This window comes from Miscanthus floridulus, chromosome 12 (genome assembly GCF_019320115.1).
Source record: "Miscanthus floridulus cultivar M001 chromosome 12, ASM1932011v1, whole genome shotgun sequence".
Lineage (NCBI taxonomy): Eukaryota > Viridiplantae > Streptophyta > Magnoliopsida > Poales > Poaceae > Miscanthus > Miscanthus floridulus.
The window spans coordinates 16660895-16679985 of NC_089591.1; the positions used below are offsets into that span (position 1 = coordinate 16660895).

At 42.5% G+C, this 19091-nt stretch overlaps 1 protein-coding gene across 1 annotated transcript; it reads right to left on the reverse strand.

Moving 5' to 3' along the window:
- Positions 1–6807: 6807 nt before the first annotated feature.
- LOC136496759 (glucose-6-phosphate 1-dehydrogenase 2, chloroplastic-like) lies at positions 6808–12761 on the reverse strand. Its single transcript, XM_066492522.1, has 10 exons — positions 12341–12761; positions 11483–11718; positions 11306–11400; positions 11082–11196; positions 9546–9751; positions 9222–9371; positions 9023–9143; positions 8514–8743; positions 8031–8231; positions 6808–7338 (listed from the first exon to the last, which is right to left on the reverse strand). Exons 1-10 carry the CDS (start codon positions 12516–12518, stop codon positions 7080–7082), a joined length of 1791 nt encoding a protein of 596 aa, XP_066348619.1. The 5' UTR covers positions 12519–12761; the 3' UTR covers positions 6808–7079.
- Positions 12762–19091: the final 6330 nt, after the last annotated feature.

Consider the following 19091-nt stretch of genomic DNA (forward strand, 5'->3'; position numbering starts at 1 on the left):
TACTAGTATCTGATTCATAGTAGCTCCTTGAGCCTGTTTAGATGAACCCTAAACTATCTGGACATCACCATTACCAGCTAGTGTTGCTTCTTGATGGCTAGTACCGACTTGATTAGTCCCTTGGGTCAACAGATCTGGAATGTTGTAATAAGTCGGTCCTGCCTTGACCAACTGGAAATCCATGAATTGCCTCTCTCATGGCGTTGTGGAATATGTCCACGAAAGCTTCGTTATGGCTTGATATGGCATCACGAATAGATTTGTCTACAACTTCCTTAAAGAAACACCTGTCTTCATCTTCAATTGTATCTGTTTGCCTGTGTAATAGAACTCTTGGTAGCGGAAATTTCTAAACAATTGTGTTGTCACGTGTTTTGGTGTAGGACAACAAACACTTATTCTGAAACTCTTCTATAGCTTTGATGATGATATGCTTATCCCCATTAGGTAGATCTTCATAATGTAGCATAAGGATGTCGGTGTTGTTGTGAACCACCATGACGATTGTGGTGTCCCACCGGGCGTGCTAGAAACGTGTGTCGACATAGAATTTTCGTCCCGTGCCGAGGACACACGCAGCAAGCCGGAAGGGTCTGCTCGAATGGAGCTGTAGATCCGCCTAGCTTCAGCATAGGGATGGTCGATCTTACACACTCCTCCTGAGACGTGCCAGTTAATTTGACCGTGTAATTGACAAGGAGAGAAAGCTTATTAGTAATTAAGGGCGAAACTTGTCCGATGTTGCCACACTGTCCCGAATGTGCGGCTCTGAGAGCCGATATGAAAGGAGATCGACTAAATAGTCGATTCTAGCATATTCATGAGAATAAATCGGATTAAAGCTCATTGGGTTATATAAGAAGACTCGGTTATCATTCAAGATAAATGTCGTTATTTGAGCAGATATTAATCAATAGCAATAAGATGTCAACAATGATTAGTTTATGCTGAGCCAATGATTACAAGCAACTGAACTCCTTTTTATATAAAGAAACAATTCAACACCATTTAACCATTTAATAAAGATAAATCTAATGAACATATTAGATCTCATCTATCGGTATGACCTAGTGGGGCATGAGGCAAAATCATGTAGGCCGTAGAAATAACAATAGACTCGACTGACCCTAACTTCATTACTAATATCAGTGGGGCATGAGGCGGAATCATACAAGGTCGTAATACAATAATAAGATCATGGGGCTAACACATCTTTCAACCTATCTTTACTTCAATGGTCTCGTGATGCGAACTACTCATGAAAGCACTCGATATCAGCTAGAATAGCCGATTCAGGCATATCGCATAGTTAAAGTCATGCCTTATTCAGAATAGATCTACCGAATAACGATCCCCACTCCATGGTGCTAATAGTAGGGTGTGAGGCAGAATCACATAGGTCATGATAACGGGCCATGGAATGATTTTCGCTAGCCAATAAATCTACTCAAGATGCAATATGCTTTAACCGCACGCTATACACTGATCAAGATTGATGTAAAACATCCGATAAAACATAACTCATCGTTTAATGTATAGATTAGATCAGTTTTAGATTAACAAATGATGGGCTAAATAGGATATAAGGCTGATCTAGATCAATCCCAATCGAGCAGAGTAATATTGTTGTAATTTAGATGAATAATGAAAGCAATAAGCAATATCAGTAACTTAATGAATCTACCAAAGACTATCATTCTAAGGTAGAGCTGATAACTTGACCTTGATCTAGTTCATGCAGTGGGGGTCGATCGGATCGATGCAGCCATACTTGAACTAGGCAAGAATCGATAACTAACTTATACTAGAGTCGTAGTGGAGGTCGACCGGATCGATGCAGCTGTACGAACAGAGGATATAAGCCATGATGGTACTTACAACAAGTAGTGGAGGTCGACCGGATCGATGCAGTTGTACTTGATGAAGAACTCACCGAGATCTACTCTACCCCTACTCCTAAGGGGTGGCCGGAGCCGATAAAGTAAATGACTTGTATATTGGATTGATTGTTATCTTTACAATAGCCGAGGTTTGATATTTATACCCGAGCCCTGTGCATGACTCCTGTCTAAGTATGACTCATTACAATTTTTGAACCTAGAGAAACATTCCTAATTTAAGATAACTTGGACTCTAATCTTTCCCTTTTTGTAGAGTCCAACATGTCTCGTCCTGGTGCCAATCAAAACCTTTGTCAATATCTGCTAGCGCTATCTGAAGAAAGCCGATTCTAGTTTCATGTTCGAATCAGCTGGTTTCGATCATGCAATTGATTCCTTGATGACATGATCTTGGGAGCTTTCGAGTCCCTGTGACCCTTCTTCTAAATTTTGGTGTAAATAAGCCTGCGCCAACTCTCCCTCCACCATGACTGATGAAGTCTAGGTTCCCAAAATGCACGTGCGCACCCAGGACCCAGCTGACGCTGTGACTTACCATCCAAGACCTTGTGTGGACGTCGAGACACACAAAAGGCCCCTACCTAGCGTGCAACTATCGGTGTTTAGAGTTACCACCGATGAGTAAATTTCTAGTATTGCGTGTCTGGCTCGGATGGTGTGCTTAGAGGACACTAGGTTTATACTAGGTTCAGGTAGAAAGTCCCTACGTCTAGTTTGTCGCTGCTACTCGTATTACTAGCACTGAAAGTTTGTAGTAGGGGTTACAAACGGGCGAGAGAGGGAAAGGATCCTGAGTCTCTAGTGAAAGGAAGTGAGTGGGTGTTGAGAGCTCGATCACTGCTCAACTGTGTGTTTGTGTCGTGCTCTCGATGAGTCGATCAGTTTAGATCCCCTTCATGGGACGCCCTGCTTTCCCTTTTATAGGCCAAGGGAAGGCACGGGTTACAGCGGAGGAAAAGAGAAGAATGAGAGAGAAAGAAGAAAGCCTTTAGGATCGCCGAGTCCTTCTTCTCCATCATGTGGGTCTCGCTGATCCTGTAGATGTCAACAGGGATAGCTCCACATCATAGCCCTGTCCATCACTGGTGCCATGCGTAGGTGTCATCTGCCGATCATGGCATTCCATCCCGTCCCAGTGGATGTCACGATGAACTAACGCGCCTATCATCGTTCGTACGAGAGTTAGGTAGAACAGCACCGGCACGCCCGATGTTGTTCTTGATGTGAACCCTCAGGTATGGCCCATCATGGTCATGTGTTACATCGAGGCATGCTAGTCTCTTCCCTAGTGTTAGAGCTTTAACCCAGGCCCATATGCTTGGACCTAGAGTGGTTGGTGGCGGTATGGGTCCCTGTCGAGTGAGGTGGAGCCTGCACCCAAGGGGTCGGGCGAGGTGGAGCGCAAACCCAAGGGTTGGGCGAGGCAGAGCCCACTGCCTTAAGGTTAGGCGAAGCGAAGCCCGCGGCCTTGAGGTCGGGAGAGGCGGAGCCCGTGGCCTCGGGGTCGGGCAAGGCGGAGCTCAAACCCAAGGGTCGAGTGAGGTGGAGCCCGTAGCCTCGGGGTCGGGCGAGGCAGGAGCCCACGTCCTTGGGGTTGGGTGAGATGGAGCCCGCGGCCTTGGGGTCAGGCGAGGCGGAGCCCACAACCTTGGGGTCAGGCGAGGTAGAGCCTGCGGCTTTGAGGTCGGGCGAGACAGAGCCCATGACCTTGGGGTCGGGGCAAGGCAGAGCCCGTGACCTCGGTGTCAGGCAAGGCAGAGCCCGCAACCTTGAGGTCAGGTGAGATGGAGCCCATGACCTTACGGTCGGGCAAGGCGGAGCCCGCTGGCCTCGAGGTCGGGCAAGGCGGAGCCCTCACCCAGAGGTCAGCCATGGCGGAGCCCACACACCTAGGGTCGGTTCGAGCTGTAGTCATGCTCTTGACTGCTCAGATGAATTAATGTTAATGACCATTAGCTCCTCCTCTTCGGGTACCCTAGTATTGGTCCCTGACACGCATGCACGCAACAGCAGTAGCACCACCACTAGCAGGCGGCGCGGTGACCCATGACGGTGCTCTAGTAGCAGCAGGTGGCTGCGGCTGGCCACCAGCCACCAGCACGATTGCAACATGTGGTCCCCCAAGATCTACTTTTGAAACATTCAAATCAACACTTGCAACATACATCTAAAATAGATGAAGTACTTGAAACATGTGTGTATAGTTGTTGGTATATTTAACGTAGATAGATAAATCTGCAAGCACACAGATATCACTGTAGCTTTCACCCAAAGGTATTCCAAGTATTGTATCCACAGGGAAACATGTGAGACTAACTACAGTCTAACTTAACTAAGGGTAGCAACAAGGTTAGGATAAATAGGAGCATAGAGAGGATAACTAAAGTTCTCTAGTTCTGACTTAGGTAAGCTTATGTCTTCTACTATTCAACTAGGGATATTACTAGGGAAAGACACCAGCATAGGATGCTTTCCTTTGTAACCGCGTCCTACGTGCGCCTATAGACGGGAGGTGGACTACAAAGGATCAATGACACTATATAGTACAAGCTATATAGAACTTATGTCACTCACACAATCTACCACCTTTCGTAATGCAGGTGCATCCACGATTAACCTAAGTCTAAGCACCACGCTTACACTTACGATTAATACTCTACGCCCCTAGGAAGAGAATAAAGCACTCAAAAGAGAGTCGTGAACCTGAAAAATAATATAAACAAGATGCTTACTAGAATCAGAAGTTGATTACCAGAGAAATCTCAGACGCAAGCTCAGATAGAACTTGAATCCGCCAAGGTACAAGTCGTAGAGAGATCACCGACTGGCTGGCACCTCCTCCAAACTCTTACCTTACTCTCTATCTCACTATTATTTATAAGACTAGATCCTATGGAGGACTAATCTTCTCTTAATAGCTGGCTCTGATCCTCATGATATGAATTAGGGTTTCAGGATGGCTCTAGGGAGAGTGGTAGGGGCTAGTATATATAGGCCAGAGCGTCCAACGTGAGCCCTTGGATCAAACCGACTTAAAGGACGGCATAGATGCATCCTAGGAGGTGGTGGAGAAACCGACATAACAACAGGAGGCTAACATGGGGGGGGGGCACAGGTCGAGCGGCCTCTAGGTGGGGTCGACCGGCCCCACATGTCAGAGACATAGGCTTCGCTTCGGTGATTCGCCTTTTGGAGTCTCTAGAGTCTTCCCACGTAGATTACGCGGCGGAATTCCATAATTTTCTTTGACGAATAGGTTCTGCTTGACGGTTTTCTGGATAAACCCTGCTGAAAACACAGATTCACCAAAACTCGTGGAATTTATTAGTTTAAACCCCTATACCTATGTTTGGTGATGGAATTAAATATAAATATAGGTTATGTTGACGGTTTATAATTGATCTTAGTGATCGACAACAATAGTCATGGCAACACATACAACATCCAGATCTATTTTGCAATATTCAGATGAAACACTTGCAACATAATTTTAAAGCATCTGAAACACTTAAAACATACGTGTATAGCGATAGCAACATATACAACATCCAGATAAAATATTTGAAACATACATCTGAAACATCCTGAAACACTTGAAACATAGGCTTGCAATATGCGTATATGTCATTGCAACACATACAACATCACATATCTACTTTTGTAACATCCAAACAAAATAATTGAAACATAAATCTAAAACGCCTGAAACACTTTGAAATACGGCGGCCACGGCCTACCTAGTGAGAAACTGTGGCAGCCAGCAAGCTCAGTTCAGGGGGGGCCGTTGCTCCGCGCGCTCACGCCCGTCGGCGTTGCACGTCGCTCCTCTTGCGATTCACCCGCGTCTACTCCCGGCCTAGGCTAGCGCCTGTTGGCACGGCCCCACTGCTGCTACTCTAGTGCCGCTGCTCGCTTGGCCATAGTCATCCAACGTCGTCCGCTCATGGGGGATAGGGGCGTGGCGGGGCGAAATCAACCCGGCTAGCGCGAGATGCAGGTGCGGCGGCGGCGGCGGGAGTCGTTACTTCCTGCTATTGGTGGAGGAGGGATGTTGGCCGCCGGATCTAAACGAAGAAGAGAGAGGTAGCAGCAGTCGACGGAGATCATCCTGCCAGCGTGAGTTGCAGGTCATGCAGCGGCAGCGACAGAGTTATTGCTTGGGACATGTAAATGCCTTTTTGGCTGGGCACGTGTGTTGTGAGGTGTAGTGGGGATTTTTTTCCTTTTTGAGAGAGAGGTGGGGGGTCGGTCCCCTACGCAGGCTTGGGAGCCGCATCCGGACGGACGGACACCCGTGGTCGAGCATTATCATAACACAAAACATCAAACTGTAGTGGGAAATTTTAAAATTCACTTAGATGAGGACATTTAGAGGAAGCAGAGGCATCATAAATTCATAATGATATCGAAATTTTAGCTAAATAATGGTGTCCATACCCTTTTGCGAGAACCATGTACTGGGCTGCAGCCTAGGTTCACTTCCTTTATGCGTTAAATTTATTAGTAAAACGTAGGCTAAAAGGCTTGGACTTCGGACCTTACTTGGCGTGGGCCGCCTTAGCCAGTTATCGCCAAAAGCCCTGGCTGCAAGATGTGCCAGTTCCAACGTAACCAACTTATTTTTCCTGTCTTGGGCTTGGGCCTTTGATCCAAAACCTAGCTATTTGTGTTTTTGAAAGTGGGTAAAAGTTCATTGGTTTTCTAACATTAATGCAAATTCTTGTCAAAACGGTTTAGTTTAGTACAAATATCTACTAGTTCAAGCCAAATCTCACCGACTTGCCAACGTAAAACGTCTACACATGTGAAGTAGCCAACAAATGGCAATGGCACCAGCCATGCAGAAATATGTCAACCGTTTCTTGCACTCATTCAGGTAGAGAAAAATGGCGCCGGAATGACAGGCTTGACGGCCCAACTCCATCAATGATCACTTCATAAAATGAGATCAACTTGGCAGATCTTCAGTTCGTCCTTCTGAGGAACAGATATTTTTGACAGCTGTAATTTTGCCAACAGAGTTATTCAGTCTAATAACGGATACATGCCTTCCAACCTAGTTAATTGCCCGCCTTATTCTCTACTTTTTTTTTCTCTTGCATCTATCCCACTACCAGGGCGTGCAAACTTACAGAAATGGAAAAGCAAGAACATCACAAAGATATAGTCATCTTCGTTTCATGCCTTGTAGTGCTCCGCACTCAAGTCACCCCATCTTACGTTGTGCTTCGCAGCAAGATAGTGGGCGCCGACAGGTCCACGGCTTCCATAAGGGTAGAGCTCAGGAGCTATCCGCTTCTCTTCCAACTCCTTCAGGAGGGGTGTGAAGAGTGACCATGCAGCATCCAACTCATCCGAGCGGATGAAAAGTCTGCGCTCTCCTTCGATGGCATCAAGCAAGAGTCTCTCATAAGCATCCGGTATCTCCTTTGAGTACCTAAGACATGGCATACAACGTTTAATAAGCAACATTAGGGTACTATAACAAGAAAGTAAGCACTTCTCACAAGGAGTGACGAATACAATACAAGCATGGATTGATGTCTCAAGCAAATATATCATGTCTGCAGCAAGGTTTGTGAAACCACAAGAAAGCCTGCAAACCAGAGGGAAGCCCTACTAGTTTTCTTTTCAGAAAGGGGTCCAATTTCAACCCCTAATATGCTGAAACTTGTACATGTTACACAAATAGGTACTAGATCGTTTCTAATAGAATTGCCAAGCATAATTGAAAATTTTTAAAAAGACACAAAAATTAAAACCACCAAATAGAGGGAGAGGGAGACAACCAACATAGCATGCACATAACTCATAGCTATTATTCATAAACCACAAAAGCATACTAAAAATGGAAAGCATCACCCAAATACATTCCAAAAAAACAGCAAGGAGCAACCATGGAATAGACTGAAAAAAAGGAGAGAACTGGACTGAAAAAGGCAGTGAGAGAACTAGACTGGAAACTGGAGTGAATGAGGTACTGAAATAAATCAGAGGAAAATAACTGACACTAGAGTAACAATTGTGTCATATTCGTTATTGTGCAGATGTGAATAGAGAATTACTTTGGGTATACTATAAAATAGTAATCCAGGTTTACAAATGTAATTACTGCTAAATTAAGCTTACCTTGCTGCATAATGGAGATTCAAGTTACTCCTATCCAGTCGCATACCGAGACCAGGAATCTTGTTGTTAATCTTTAGGTAAATAGCTTCATCCGGTTGCACACGTATGACAAGCTCATTAGTGGCCCTATCAAGATCTGTGCCAAAACTCCCCTTGTAGAGATTTCCAGGAACATGTCGGAACTGTACCCTAATCTCAGCTCTGCAATTTGTTCATTTTCCATGTAAGAATATTTGGCATGCACAGTATCACAACATAAGAGCCCCCCCCCCCCCCCCTTCATTTGACATGAAAAAAGAAGAGATTTATGAAGCAATTTTGTGTTGGAGCTAGAAATATTATATTAGGAAATATGATCCATCTTGCTTAATGTTTTCATCTCAGAATTAAGGCAGACGTGTTTATATGCATGTATACACCTGCTTTACCAAGTAAAAAAGAAGATTCTGGCATCATATGTTAAGGTAAATACATGAAACATACCGTTTTGTGTGCAAAGCTTTACCAGCTTTCATAAGAAAGGGAACTCCATCCCATCTGGCATTATTTATGAAAACTGCCGCAGCAGCAAACGTTGGAGTCACACTATCCTTGGGCACTGTCTTATCATCAGTATACCCAGGGTATGTAGTACCACCTTTTGTGTGGCTTTTATACTGTCCTATGACCACATCTTCCAGCTGCAATGGCTTCATGGAACGAAGAACTTTAACCTGGCAGAAAATAAGAACACAGCCCTTGAATGATGACATAAGCATATAAATGCATGGTTAACACATGAGAATAACATAGACAATAAGATCAGTATATTCTGCTTGAATTATAGTCAAAAGTCATTTTGAATGAAAGAAATAAAGAGTCCCTGCCTGCCTAGCTAGTTCTCTCTATTTGCATGCCCATAACAGCTATTTTAAGTTCAGAACTGCATTTCTTAAGTACAATAACTATGTGATGTTCCATGCCTACGGTTGTTGTGGGAGCATGGCGCAAACCTTCTCATTTCTTATATCCTCTGCTTCCAAACTAATAGGAGTTTCCATTGCAAATAAGGCTAGTATCTGAAGGAGATGATTCTGCATTATGTCTCGAATAATGCCGTAGCCATCAAAGTATCTGCAAATTAAAACAATAAAATAAGATACAATCATATGCAACTACCACAGTTCAATTAAATAACCATCAACATCATACCCTCCACGTCCTTCAGTACCAAAGTCTTCTGAGAATATAAGTTGCACATTTCTTATATATTGTCTTGACCAGAGTGGCTCAAAAACGAGATTCGAGAAGCGAAGGACAGACAAATTCTCCACCAGTTCTTTTCCCAAGTAATGGTCAATCCTGTATAAAAAGGAACATAAAATTCATAAGCTTTTCACAAGCAATTAACAGTTTTCAAATTCCCTGTTTTCTTTTCCTTTGGCATGTTTCTTTGATATTTGCAGAGAATTGGGATGGTAACAAAATGCCATGTCTATACCAGAAAATATGTTACAAATCCATGAGATGCTTCACCTGAAAATTTGGTCCTCTACAAGGTACTGCTTCAGACCTCTTGTTAACGCAGCAGAGGATTCTGAGTCTCGGCCGAAGGGCTTCTCAACAATTACTCTTGTCCAACCATTCACCGAAGATGCTGATTTGCTTGCACATTTTACAACATCCAAGAATATATTAGGAGGTATTGACAAGTAGAAAAGGCGGTTAGAAACTCTGGAACCCTGCAGCAACAGAACAAGGATTTAGTCAGAATGTCAGATCACAATTATATATATATCCTTTTTAATGGGAACAGATTTTGAAACATAAAAAAAATTATGCGCAGAATAAAGGAACAACAGAAACCGTCTCTTTCACAAGATAGGGCGGCTCTCAGGTGGCTGCAGTTTCAGGTGGGGGAGGTGAGTTGGCATCCCGATGGTCAGCTTGGTAGATAGGTCACTAGAATAGGGCTATAGCCACTAGGTCTTATGATTTCTGCTGGAATCATGACGATGGTGATGGTTTCATGCAGGCATTGTTGCTCCTGGTTTACTCTGGTGACAGCGCCTTCTTCAGCAGATGTACGCTTATCTAACCCTATTGCCATGGGGTTGGATGTTCATCATCCCCTTATGTGGGTACGTGTTGATCCATCTTCTGGGCCTCTTGCTGTGTTGGATCCATAGTTGGAGGCATCAGATTTGCTCTCCTCCTACTCCAGCAAAATTGGTGACCGATGTTCCTTCAGAGATCTATATGCACTCCTGAGGTGGTTCAAGGCATTGGCTCTTGTAGTCACCCAAGTATTGGAGCTTCTTTGCTGTATTGGGCAGGAGATTTCATTTCTGGCTTTCTGTAATCTTCTCTGACGAGCATCACCAAGCCAGTCTATCATGTGGCCAAATTGTCCAGAGAAGACGATGTGGTAATGGAGGTCCTGGTGTATTATTCAATGTAATTTTTGTCTCTATTAGGGACCTTCTTGTATTTATAGGATGTAAGCTTCCTTACAATTAATATAATCCAAACATTTTTCCAAATAAAGAATTTTTTTTTTGCAGTTACCTTTTTAAGAGACAGGGTTTTTTCAATTATGCTCTGTAAATTCTATGTGCCATAAGTTTACCGGTACAGGCGTCCCCTCAAGGAATGCACACTTTTTTATGGATAAGGATGGATTTTGAAACATAAAAATTTGTATATTGTATTAGCTTCTTTAACAGAAAGGATTTTTCTATCATTCTCTGTAAATTCGATGTGCCATAAGTTTACTGGTACAGACATTCCCTCAAAGAATGTACATGCACATTAAAGAGGCTACAAATTAAGTAAGATGGAAACAAACAAGAAACCACATTTTTTGGCAACACCATTTTGAGAGAATGAGACGCCATCAGAAAATGAAATGTAAATGAACAAGGAGTCAAGGATGATCAACAAATAAGGATTAAAGGATACTTAATTCAATGCAAAATGCATGCAAACGATTAGAAGCAGGGCAATCTTAAGCTTAACAAATAAAACCAATGGTGGATTTGCAATTTGACTTGAAGAGAAAAATGCACAAACCTCATGTTGCTTTAGCTTCTTGTCTAGATCTAGGAAATGCTCTTCTGAATCATATTGGCCTGAATGATAGAAGCATCTTTTGAGGAACTCTTCCATTTTCTCACTGCAGTTTTCCCTGGAAAGAGACAACAAGGTACGAGGACCACTGAGCAAAGTGCATTCACATTTAAAGAAAACTTCATTTTCTAAAGAATAGTCATAAGGTTGCAAATCTTCTCCAGTACCTTTTATCAATTCTGCAAGTCAGCGTTTTGCTAACCATGTTCCTCAGTTCAGCATCTGTCATCTTGCTCCGTGCATAGCCAAAGATGGTGAAATGCTAGAGGACAAAATACTGTAATTTAGATTTAACAAAAATAGGTGCAAATGTTATCATAAGATGGAGATATATATACACATGCCTTGGGAAGGCAATCTTCATAGTAGAGAGCAAAAAGGGCAGGAAATATCTTCTTCTTGGCAAGGTCACCAGATGCTCCAACTACTGTGATGCTAACAGTAGAATCATCATTCTTGCATAGAGCGCTCAAGTCTTCAAAATCATCCAGAGTGATTTCTGAAGGAGAGCCATTTTCCACCTTTGGTGAGGTAGGAGGTGTGACAACATGCTTCACATCAGCGTCCATGGGAGCTTTCGCTGATGATTAGAGACAATGGTCAGATGAAAAAGCATGTATGATAATGCATGATCATATGAAACATTCACTATGCAACAGACATTTTAGATGGCAATCAAAGTGCCCTGAACCATGAAACAGGGTACAATTTGTTACTATTACTATGAGCTTTAGAATTGTTTATCGTCTTTGTTTGTGGCTCTTGTTGGGTTTCATCTGTAGCCCAACCCAAATATATGGCCTCGTCGTTGCTGTTAAAATAAACTAAATTTCTACTCTGGGTTGTGGTAACTGTAAACAGAGAAAGCATGCATGCTATCAGAGTGATGCAGTGGAGCTTGACAGTGCATAGATTGAAAAGGAATTAGCACCAATTCAATCATAAAAGGGCATTCCCATACTTGTGAATCTAAAATTTGAAAAGACAAATGTAAACACGAGACAACTTCCGTACACGAAAACAGAACATTGGCATATCATCCGTGTCAGTTGGCTTTATCAGCTGGTTACTCTCTACAAGCAAGCAGTTCGTACAGAACTTATTTGGTCTGAGCTATAATATGACATCCATTCCTGAGTCCTGACCCAACAGAATTCGAGGGGCAGAACGAACTAAGCGAGCGTACAAAAGAGGAGACCCACCTCCCTGCGGGGCGACGGCATGGATGCGCCAACACGCGGCGGCGGCAGCGGCGGACCTCCCGAAGCCGCCGCATCTGGCGAAGGAGACCGCGGCCGCCGTGGCCAACGGCTGCGCCGCGGCGCGTCGGGCGGAGGCGGCGCCGGCAGCCGCGGGGCACCTCATGCAGGAGAGCGCCATGGGATCGGACTGCCTCAGTGGGTCTCGCGCGCGGCTTCCGCCTTGGAGGAGACGAGTAGGGAGGGGATGGACAGCTGGATACGGCGCGGGTCGGGGTTTTATCGGGGGTATCGAAGAGGGGACGAGCGGGCTGAGGAAGAGAGGCGGCCGGGGCTCTTGAGATCACCGAGGGGCAGCCAGCCGCGGGCAGGGACGGGCTGCGCGAAATAAAAATGCGAGGATGCCTTCTGCCGCTCCGTTGGCTGCTGCTCGGCCGCTCGGGTCAAAAACGCAAGAGCTGTGCCTGTGCGCCCTTTTCGCCTCTTGGCGGCTACCGTGGGAGCACCAGGGTGGCGTGGTGGGCCCCCGGCCGGGAGTGCTGTTTGGTTTTTTTTTTTCCGTCTCTCATCTAGGGCCCCGCTTAGTTTCACCCAAAAGCCAAAAATTTTTGCATAGTAACTATCACATCGAATCTTGCGGCACATGCATGAAGTACTAAATGTAGACGAAAAAAAAACTAATTACACAGTTAGTCGAGAAATCGTGAGACGAATCTTTTAAGCCTAAATAGTTCATAATTGGACAATTTTTGCCAAATACAAACGAAAGTGCTACAGTAGCCAAAAGCCAAAAATTTTCGGAACTAAACACACCCTAGGTACAACTGCACTATCTGTTCATGAACATATATACACACTAACACCACACCACACCACACACACTCACACACACGTACACAAACAGATCCTACAACTACCCCTAGATTCCAAGTTCACGTCCTTGAGGAGATCACCGAAACCGTCCAAGACTCTATAGGCGACGGATGCGCCGCAATCCCACTATAGTTCCACGTGAGAGAGGCACTGTTGAAAATAGGAAAAAACCCTGGTGAAAAATCGTGGCTCGAGCTCCACGACCGGCCGCTGCACCACCGGCAGCGTTGCCACTCGAGCTACGGCTCGTTCCGCTGTTTGGGTTTCTGGTAGCGTACTCGTGAGCTTTGTTCAACAAGGAAAGCCACGGCTCATTGACGTAGCTGCTACCTCCGTTTCAAGATATTCAACACTTCAAACTTTCGTTTTCAAAAAAAAATACACTTCAATCTTTATAAAAGTTTATGTTCTCATCACAAAATTTTGACACAAATAATGTTTCCAGAGTACATTTTGATGAAAAATCTATCGATTCTACTATTTAACCTTTTGTAGTATAATTTAATGTCTTAGAATCAAGTCGAATTGTGGATCCAACGCCACCTGGCACCAACCATGCCTTGCTCAACATGTCAAATGGAAAAAAAAATATATAAGAGCAGAATAAGAGCTTAGTGATAGCAATTAGATCAAATATACCGTGGCAACATATCCAACTCTATGCAACTTAAAGAATTTGTCTCCTTGATTTGAATTCAAGACAAACACCTATAGCGGGGACCATGGAGCCCATCAAATGGCTCCTTCAATTGGATAGTCATTACACTTGGTGGAATATTAGGAAAGAGAGTGAAAGAGCATAGAGTTCAAACAAGGTGCATGTTGCTTTTGTAGTTATCCTTATTCAAGTAGGGATGGAAATAGATAGTTGAACATCCAAATCCAAATCCAAATCCGCTAAAACTTATAATATGGATATCTCTATTCAAATTCATTTCTAGTATGTATACTAAATGGATGCATCCAAATCTATTTTTCATTATTTTTCTATATCCAATTATAGAACCATATTCGAGAAACTAGATGGATATCCAATGCCATCCATATGTGTGAAGAATATAATACTAGGTGAAACTCCGTAAAAGTTATTTCTATGACTAATGACTAATCATATCGATTGTGGAATATTCCTTCACATGGAGGATGCTTTGGAGCCTAGCAAGTCAACCCATTGTAGCTCACAAAGCCAAACTCCTCTGAACCGTGGATTCCAATTGGAATCAATGGTGGAGATTGCTCCTCAGAAGATAGGAGAGAATAGAAAACCCTACCCTCCTTTTGTGTCAGTAGTTGCTACACTTGGAGAGAGTGAGAGAGTGCCAAACATAACACAACATGAGAGAAGAGAAGAAGAAAAAGGAGAAGGAAATCTATGCAAATTTAGTGGCTCTGGACTAGTCATCTTCGTGCTTGTGATCAGAGGATCAAATAAATATGATTGCATTGGCTCCAAACTTGGTGAGCTCATTCTACACTTAGATTTCTTCGATTTTGTTTATTAGTTGGTTTGAAGATTGGTTGAGTAGAGCACATGATTTGAGAGGTATTTTTTCAGTTCGAGTTACTGCAGTTTTAGGACAATGCAATTTTGGTAGATGATTGATTTGGGTGGTGCAATGGTGCCCGATTGAGCTAAAACTTTGCAAGTGTTAGGACTCGTGGATCTATATGCCTACCAAACTTTGTTTATATTGGAGTTGTAGTTTATTGATGAGGACATAAGTGGCTCAAATATGACCATGTTAACCACTTCAAAACTAAAGGTGAAACCATTCTATATGAGGTTTATATTTATTAGATTCTATGAATTGATGCAGCACCTCGAAGTTTGTACATTTTTCTTTTTTAGAATTACTTACATGGATCAAGAGAAGGTTAGATTGCATATGGAAAGCATGGAAGGTTAATGAAGTTGATTGGCGACCAATTCCAAGTATTCCTAATGTCCTCCGCCAAACCACCACATCACTTTTGGCTCAAGGAAAGAAAGAGTCAAGTCCAACACGTTCTGGAAGTTCAGTTTGGACAATCGAATTGTCCCAACTTGCAACAGTCGCCACGGCTTCATACGAATGCATTTGGGACGCAATTGTTGTTTTACTCAGAAGACTTTTTCTAGCCACAAGTGTTGCGACACCTATTTTTTGGAAAACGGGCCAGCACCAACTTGTGACAGCCACCACGACTTCATACAGAGTCCGATTGGGATGTTCAAGTACTTGGTGGAAAGATAATGAATTCTACTTTCCAATGGATTCAACCTCACCCTTATATCATCTCAGAGTTAGGCTGAAATGGTCGTTTTACACTAAAGACCTTTTCTGTCTATAGATGTTGCGACACCTATCTTTGGCCAATGGGCTGTGTACCATGTTGGCTCCATTAGGGGCGCGTCCTATGGTTGGAGAATGACCCCAGCACCCCTTTGGTCATCCTCCCATCTACTTATGTGATTCTAGAGCCACCACGAACAGATTGGGTTTTGTTTTGATGTAAGTTTAGCTCCTACTACTTGTAGACATATGTGTTGGCAAGACCATCCGTTCTACTAGATTCGGATATCCCACCTTATTGTGATTCAGATATGAACCTTCGTAATATCTTATTTGGCAATTGAGTGCTTGTCTACTTGTTCTTTGATTGCTTGCAGGAACAACCCTAGTGGTTTGGTTGGTCGTGTATCTACAAGATCATGACAACCGTAGGAGTTGGTGTATCGATTGCTAAGGTGCAGGGTCCTTGGACAGTTATAATTGGGTCATGAACATCTCTCTAGTCAAATCAAAGTTATCCATCTCCACCAAAAGATCGGGACACCCTTACCCTTATGAAGTGGTATTCAGAGCAAGGTTTGATCGATGAGAGATTTCAGTTTGATATTATTTTCCTATAGTCCAGAAAAAGCCAAAAAAATAGTAGATCAATTTTCCATAATCCCAAATACCATTTGAGCCTTTTACTAGTACCGCTTAGATCAGGCTTGTTGAGTTCGGTTTACATTGGTTGAGTAGAGTTGCTGGCCTTAGTGTTACTCTTTTAGAGTTTTGAGTTCTTGTCACGTTTTGGTCACTATCAATCATATACATCTCCGCTGCCATCTCCACCACCATATACATATCCACATCTCCATTGCAATCATTACTATCATATACATCTTCGTTGCACCATATCCATCCACGCTATTTTTTTACACCAACAAATTCTGATTTGGGCACATAAAGAAAATCTGAGTTGCTAGTTGTATTCTTGTTACCCCTAAAAAAGATAAATACATTGCAAGTTGCTTTTCTAAAATCTAATTTGTCAAGATTTAGATTTGTTCTAGTTGTGCAAAGTGAAAGAAAAGAAGAGGAAGAAAAATCAGAAAGAAAAGAAAAGAAAAACAAAGAGAAAGAGAAAAGAAAGAAAAGAAGAGAGGAGGAAAAGGAAGGGGAGTGTTTTCTTGCTGTTCATGTGCCTTGTTTCCTGCTGTACCATGACTTAGTTTATGTCTAGACCTGTGTCTCTAGTACGGTCTAGCCTAGGACCAGCATGGTACCACCATAGAACAATTTCTTAACTTGTTTTTGTGACTAATGTGGTGCTAGTACTTTCTTATACATTATTTTCAGTCCTCCTAGCTACAGCTCCACATGTCTAACTATAGCTTGACAGGTGTTGTTGCTGCGGCACCGATACACTTTTTTCTAGGGTTTTTGACTTGTTGGTTGCTGTCGCTTCCTGTTTGGCTTGGTGAGAACTTGTAAGAGCTTGTTTGAACAAGTTCAGAATGAGATAATTACAACAACCACATCCTAGTCATTGATAGGAGCATAAATATTATTGCGTATGTTTCTTGTTTTCTTCTAATCATGGCAGGAATCCACATGGAAACAGGAGATGATCAGGTTGCACATTCTCATCACTTTGCTAAAGGTATGGCAAGAGATAATAAACATGCTACTCATGTGGTATGTGATGTTTTGCTTGATAGAATAAAATCTGCACTACCTAATTTTGAAGGAAAGTATGATCCTCATGCATATATTGAATGGGAGCTAAACGTAGACAATCAATTTAAAAAGTATGATCTATCCAAAAAACAAAAGATTAGAGTTGCTTCAAATGTTCTTATCAAGTATGCTTTAACTGAATGGAAACACCTATGTAGATTTGGTAAAGCTCCTCAATCATGAAAGATGTGAAAAGACATTTTAGATATGTGTTTGTTCCTGAGTATTATTCTAAAATTTTGTTTCAAGAATTGCAATCCATAATACAAGAAAACAAAACCGTAGTAAAATACTTGGATTCACTAAAATTAGGTTTGCTACATTCTGGATTAGAAGAAAAAGATAAACTTTTGGAACATAGACTTCTACAAGGTCTTAATGTGGAAATTTAGAATATTCTTGTTGATAAACATTATAACTCTTTTGATGAGTTGTTTGATCTTTCTTGTGATTCTGAAATAAAGGTGAACAAGGATCTAACAAATACTATAAAAGCACGTGTCCTTCCTATTACTAACAATTTGCAGCAAGTAGAAGACAATATACAAATGGCGAGCGGACAATTTGAGATACTAGTTGAAACATTTAAAGAGAAAGTATATCTTGCTGCACCTACACCATTTGAGAAGAGCATCAAAGGTAAGTCAGATAGTTGTAACATACATCAAGGTGAGCATGCTTTAGTTGAACTGCATTTGTCCACTAATCTTGCTATCATAGAGCAATCAATTGTGGAACTAGTTACTGATTTTCCTTTATCATGCTTTGATAAGCTTAATATTTCTTGTGACAAAGAAGAGTTGTGGGATAATGCATCACTTATATCCATACCACAACTCGTGAACAAAGCAAAAAAATCTGAATCAATGAGTGCTGAATTCAAGCATGATGTTCATATTGTAAATGAAAATGAAAAAGCACAATTGTTGTCATCATTACATACAATGGGATACATTGAATTGGATGATGTTTGTGAACTTAGTTGTTTAGAGAATAATATGTTTGCTGAATTTGAATTGCCATGTTCTTGTAATGTTAGTTTTCATGCTATTGGCAAATATAATTGTAAAGAGGAGTATATGGTACGCCGAATTTAGATTTGTTCAAATGTGAAATCTCCTTTCATTATGCAAAAATATGATCATCTAGAGTTATCCAATAGCTATAATCATGCCATTTTGAGTTCCCCTAGTTTTATTATAAAGAAATAGGATAAGTCACAAGAAGGGGAGCAAGGTAGGCTATTACCTACAACATGTCCACCAAGAATGGTCAAACCGAGGACGGTTTGCTATCAAGAAGGGGAGAATGGTGAGGACATAAGCGGCTCAAATATGACCATGTTAACCACTTCAAAACTAAAGGTGAAACCATTCTATATGAGGTTTATATTTATTAGATTTTGTGAATTGATGCCGCACCTCGAAGTTTGTACATTTTCTTTTTCAGAATTACTTACATGGATCAAGGGAAGGTTAGATTGCATATGGAAAGTGTCGGTGCAGAAAGTGACCAACTAGTGAATATTTGTAGTTTTGCCGTACGTTGTGATCGGAGGTGGCCTAGCACTCAATGACACAGGATTTATACTAGTTCAGGCAACGTGCCCTACATCCAGTTTGGGTCGGTCAGTGACTTTATTCCTGAGCCCAGGTGCTCAAAGTTTGCAGTGGGGTTACAAACGAGAAGGAGGAAGAAGGAGTGTACAGGAGGTCCGGTCGGCTCCGGTCGGAAGGGCCAAGAGCGACAGGAGCTACGCTATGAGCTAAGTGTTCAAGCGTGTACTTGGAGTCCAAACCCGGTGGTTCTGTGGTCGTGAGCTAGTGAACTTGATCGGTGTGGTTGTCTTCAAGAAGGGCTCTCTCTTTTGTTTGAGGGGTGCGTCCCCC